This window comes from Mizuhopecten yessoensis, unplaced genomic scaffold (genome assembly GCF_002113885.1).
Source record: "Mizuhopecten yessoensis strain PY_sf001 unplaced genomic scaffold, ASM211388v2 scaffold3339, whole genome shotgun sequence".
NCBI classification, from domain to species: Eukaryota; Metazoa; Mollusca; class Bivalvia; order Pectinida; family Pectinidae; genus Mizuhopecten; species Mizuhopecten yessoensis.
This window is the reverse complement of record NW_018404995.1, coordinates 585,949-590,676: the sequence shown is the minus strand read 5'-3', so window position 1 is coordinate 590,676 and position 4,728 is coordinate 585,949. Positions and strand designations below refer to the sequence as shown.

General features: G+C 35.7%; 1 protein-coding gene across 1 annotated transcript; it reads left to right on the top strand.

Annotated features, from left to right (window-relative positions):
- Nucleotides 1–4,728, top strand: LOC110447395 (uncharacterized abhydrolase domain-containing protein DDB_G0269086-like). The gene is made up of 3 exons (XM_021493058.1): nt 1–4; nt 2,956–4,243; nt 4,701–4,728. Exons 1-3 carry the CDS (start codon nt 1–3, stop codon nt 4,726–4,728), a joined length of 1,320 nt encoding a protein of 439 aa, XP_021348733.1.

Here is a 4,728-nt window from a genome sequence, read left to right as displayed (position 1 = left end):
ATGGGTAAGTTGAAAGTTGAATTATTGACACTTTGTTATGTGTCAAAACAGTACATTTATAAAAGTCAAGTTTATATCTAGCTGGACATTTCCATTTTGGACATTTTAATTGTTGGAAATCATGGCTCCATCAGTTCATGTTGTTAGCAGTAAGCTATCAAAATTAAGCATTTCTTGAGCTTAACGCAACAAAATGGTATTTAGTCATCTTACCAAATAATCAACTGTTTAAATAGTTTTCTTAGTTAGAAAAAATCCTAAATTGCGACCAGCAATATTGTATCCAGATTTTAGGTTCTCATTCTAAATGTATATGGAATGTTATAAATCAGATTGTTGACACAGCTCAGTAGCTGTATAATATCAAATAATGAAATATTATTTTAATTCAAAAGAGGCACATAATTTATGTTGATTTCGTTTTGGTAAAATTTTAAAAGAAAGTGTAAATGTGACAAGTTATGCAATAGTATATCTACAATTGTTCTTAATTAAAATCCAATTATGATTTTAAATACTTTGTTAAGGAATGTAGTCCATGGATTTTAAGGACTACTATTTTTGTATTGAGACCACGGCCCATAGTTTTTAGTAAATTAGCAATGCAGGGGTAATAAACTAACGGCCCATAGTTTTTAGTGAATCAGCAATGCAGGGGTAATAAACTAACGGCCCATAGTTTTTAGTGAATCAGCAATGCAGGGGTAATAAACTAACATTCTTCCTGATTTATGTACAACTTTTTCATCGTATATCTTGCAACCTAATTTTCATTAACTGTTAAATTACTATCAATGATCAATGTACAAATAAAGGGGAAAATATCCTTACCCTGTATAAACCCCTCTCCCAAAACGTCAAAAAGTTCTGCGAACACGTGATTATAATGAAGTTTATTATAATTTGATTTATTAAACTTAAGATAATATATTCATGATTGAAATATGTAACCAGAATTGTATTAAAACAATATCGTTTTAAGCAGAGTTAGTTGAAGTTGTGCAGTGTTTTTTTACCATAATTTTACAACAGCCTCTTCCTTTATGAATTGGGAAAATATAGCAAAAAAAATATAATTTTCATGGAAATTGGGAATATATTCCTCATTTTTGGGTTATTTTGGGAAAATAAGGCGCTTTTTAGCTAAGGGAAACCTAGTATGTATTCGGCTGCAAAACTGAGCAAAAAATCACCAAGTTGTATATATCAATAGATGATTATTATAGGAAATAATATACTTCTTTCTTTATATTAATCGCAGAAAATTAATACAGTATATTTGTCATTCTAACCTGGCCAAGTATGAATTTGTTTTGTTTTAATAAACCTGTATTATCAGCTAGAGTTACTTCCCTTATCTTAAGGTTAGTTTAGTAGACTTTGTATCACAATTTCTATGGCTCACAAAAAATATCTTTCAATATCAATTGGAATGTATTATCTGAATTTGTATGAATCTTTTTTTTTAAACAAGAATTTGCAAATTTTTTGAAGGATTCTATCAATTTGACATGTAAATTCTTGTAATAATTAGTTAACCTGAAGATTATAAAATTGCAAATTTGACCGACAGACAAATGTCTGAATATATTTGGAATAACTTTCAGATAACACCGACCCATGTCAATGTGTAACACTACAATGCAATTGTTGCTTTATTAATTTATGAGCATGGAAGATAACTGGAGTTCGTCAGTAAGATGATTCATAAACCATGCTTAGATAATGGAGTAGTGTACTTCATATTAACAACAAATAACTTTGTATTATAGAATTGACCAAGCACTGGACTACATCCGTGTTTATACTTATTTTAGAATTTTTTATATTACTTACTCAGTATAATCTTTAAAACTTTAAAAAGAAGTATTTCAGCCATCATGGAGTTTGTTTTGTGTCATATGTTTTTATTGCCGAGGTATGCTTGGATGGCAAAAAAGACATACAATGAGTTTGAGATTTCAAATAATGATTTGAATAGCATCTTCCAAAAACTATGCAACCACTTCCTTGAGTTTGTAAGGGAGTGAACTGTATACTCTATATATAACATACAAATTATTTGTATCGAACATCATGCTGGCAATCATTTTCTGATCAGATTTTTCTATTTTGTTTTCATTAGAAAATTAATCGTAACACATTGGATATATTTGTCATTCAAGCAGCTTTATTTTTTTATTGTGATATATATGATTTGTTGATAAACTTCATGATAACCATATAATCATGTGTATAAGTATAATCTAATTAAAAAGTTTACCTGAAATAACAGTGCTGTTTAGTCGTTATTTTAACAAACATAAATCACTGTTTAAAAAACCCACAATACAATCTTCTGCTCAATATATAATCCAATGTTTAACTACTGTATATTGAAACAATCTAAGGACTCATGCTACCTGCCAGAGAAAAAGTGGAACCCCTCTCAGAAATAGGGGTGGAATATCTACCAGAGAAAGTAGTGGAACACCTCCCAGCGAAAGGGGTGGAATATCAATCAAAGAACAGAGTGCTAAAGCTGCCATAGCAAGTAGTGGAATACCTGCAAAACAAAATAGATGAACACCTCCCAGAGAAAGGGAAGCAACACCTCCCAGATAAAGGGATGGAACACTTAATTGGGGGGGAAAACAGGACCATTAGCCAAGGTAGGAATTGGAATACCGGCAAGGGTAGGAGTGAAACACCGACCAGAAAAAGGAAGGGAACCCCTGTCACAAAAAGGAGTGAAACACCAAAACAAGAGATGGAATGCCTGCAAGATACAGAGCTGGAACGAGATAAAAGAATAGAGCATCCGCCAGAAAAAAGAGAGGAACACCTACCAGAGAGGGGTAGAATGCCTGTAACAAGACCAAGAAAAAAATGAAAACCCTACAACGGAAGGGATTGAAACACATGCTACACAGTGAAGTGAAACATGTGCCAGGGAACAAGTGGAATAATTGCCAGAGACAGGAGTGAAATACCTGCCAGAGAAAGAAGTCGAACACCAGCCAGAAGGACAAAGGACGCCTGTCAGAGGAAGGGATGGAGATCCTTCTAGAGGAAGGAGAGTAACACCTGTCATACAAAGACGTGGAAAGCCTGACAGAAAAAGGAGAAGAACTCCTGCCAGAGAAAAGAGTGGAATACTTGTTAGAGAAAGGAGTGAAACATCTGCCATGGAAAGGAGCAAAATACAGAGAGAGGCTGACAGAGAAAGGAGTAAAATACAGAGAGAGGCTGTCAGAGAAAGGAGCAAAATACAGAGAGAGGCTGTCAGAGAAAGGAGCAAAATACATAGAGAGGCTAACAAAGAAAGGAGCAAAATACATAGCGAGGCTGTCAGAGAAAGGAGCAAAATACAGAGAGAGGCTGACAGGGAAAGGAGCAAAATACAGAGAGAGGCTGTAAGAGAAAGGAGCAAAATACAGAGAGAGGCTGTCACAGAAAGGAGCAAAATACAGACAGAGGCTGTCAGAGAAAGGAGCAAAATACATAGAGAGGCTAACAAAGAAAGGAGCAAAATAAATAGCGAGGCTGTCAGAGAAAGGAGCAAAATACAGGGAGAGGCTGACAGAGAAAGGAGCAAAATACATAGCGAGGCTGTCAGAGAAAGGAGCAAAATACACAGAGAGGCTGTCAGAGAAAGGAGCAAAATACAGGGAGAGGCTGACAGAGAAAGGAGCAAAATACAGAGAGATGCTGTCAGAGAAAGGAGCAAAATACATAGGGAGGCTGTCAGAGAAAGGAGCAAAATACATAGGGAGGCTGTCAGAGAAAGGAGCAAAATACACAGAGAGGCTGTCAGCGAAAGGAGCAAAATACAGAGAGAGGCTGACAGGGAAAGGAGCAAAATACAGAGAGAGGCCGACAGAGAAAGGAGTAAAATACAGAGAGAGGCTGGCAGAGAAAGGAGCAAAATACAGACAGAGGCTGTCAGAGAAAGGAGCAAAATACATAGAGAGGCTAACAAAGAAAGGAGCAAAATAAATAGCGAGGCTGTCAGAGAAAGGAGCAAAATACATAGGGAGGCTGTCAGAGAAAGGAGCAAAATACACAGAGAGGCTGTCAGCGAAAGGAGCAAAATACAGAGAGAGGCTGTAAGAGAAAGGAGCAAAATACAGAGAGAGGCTGTCAGAGAAAGGAGCAAAATACAGACAGAGGCTGTCACAGAAAGGAGCAAAATACAGACAGAGGCTGTCAGAGAAAGGAGCAAAAAACAGAGAGAGGCTGTCAAAGAAAGGAGCAAGTCGACGTATTCTTCAGTTAATGTCGACATATATTTTGTGATTTGGACATCTCATACTATGTCGACATCATTAAGTCACCATAGAGAGAGGAGTTAAATACTTGTCAAAGAAAGAATGGAGCACCTGCCAGACAGAAATAAAACCCCTTACATATTAAAGAGTTGAACACATGTCTGAAAAAACAAATGGAACACATGCCAGAGAAAGTAACAGCTCTTCTGCTAGTGAAAGTAATGATAGTGATAGTGTACCTGCCAGAGAAAGCAGCTGAGAGCACTTGAACATACTTTTTAAATGTGTAATTCACTTATATCAGAGCAATCACTGCAAGCTTATTGTATCCAACAAACATTTAAATCGACACAATAGACTTTTTTTCATTCAAAGAATGCCAATCCTCACAACAACATATTATAGAAAAAATGTAAAACAGATCTTAACAACATTTTCATTGTTTTACAGGACATTGTCACCCAGTGTAAATCTCTGA

Excerpts from the sequence above, each read along its gene's own strand:
- LOC110447395 (XM_021493058.1), top strand. Across the intron at positions 4,244-4,700 it reads AAAGAAAGGAGCAAGTCGAC|GACATTGTCACCCAGTGTAA; the intron begins GTATTCTTCAGT and ends ATTGTTTTACAG.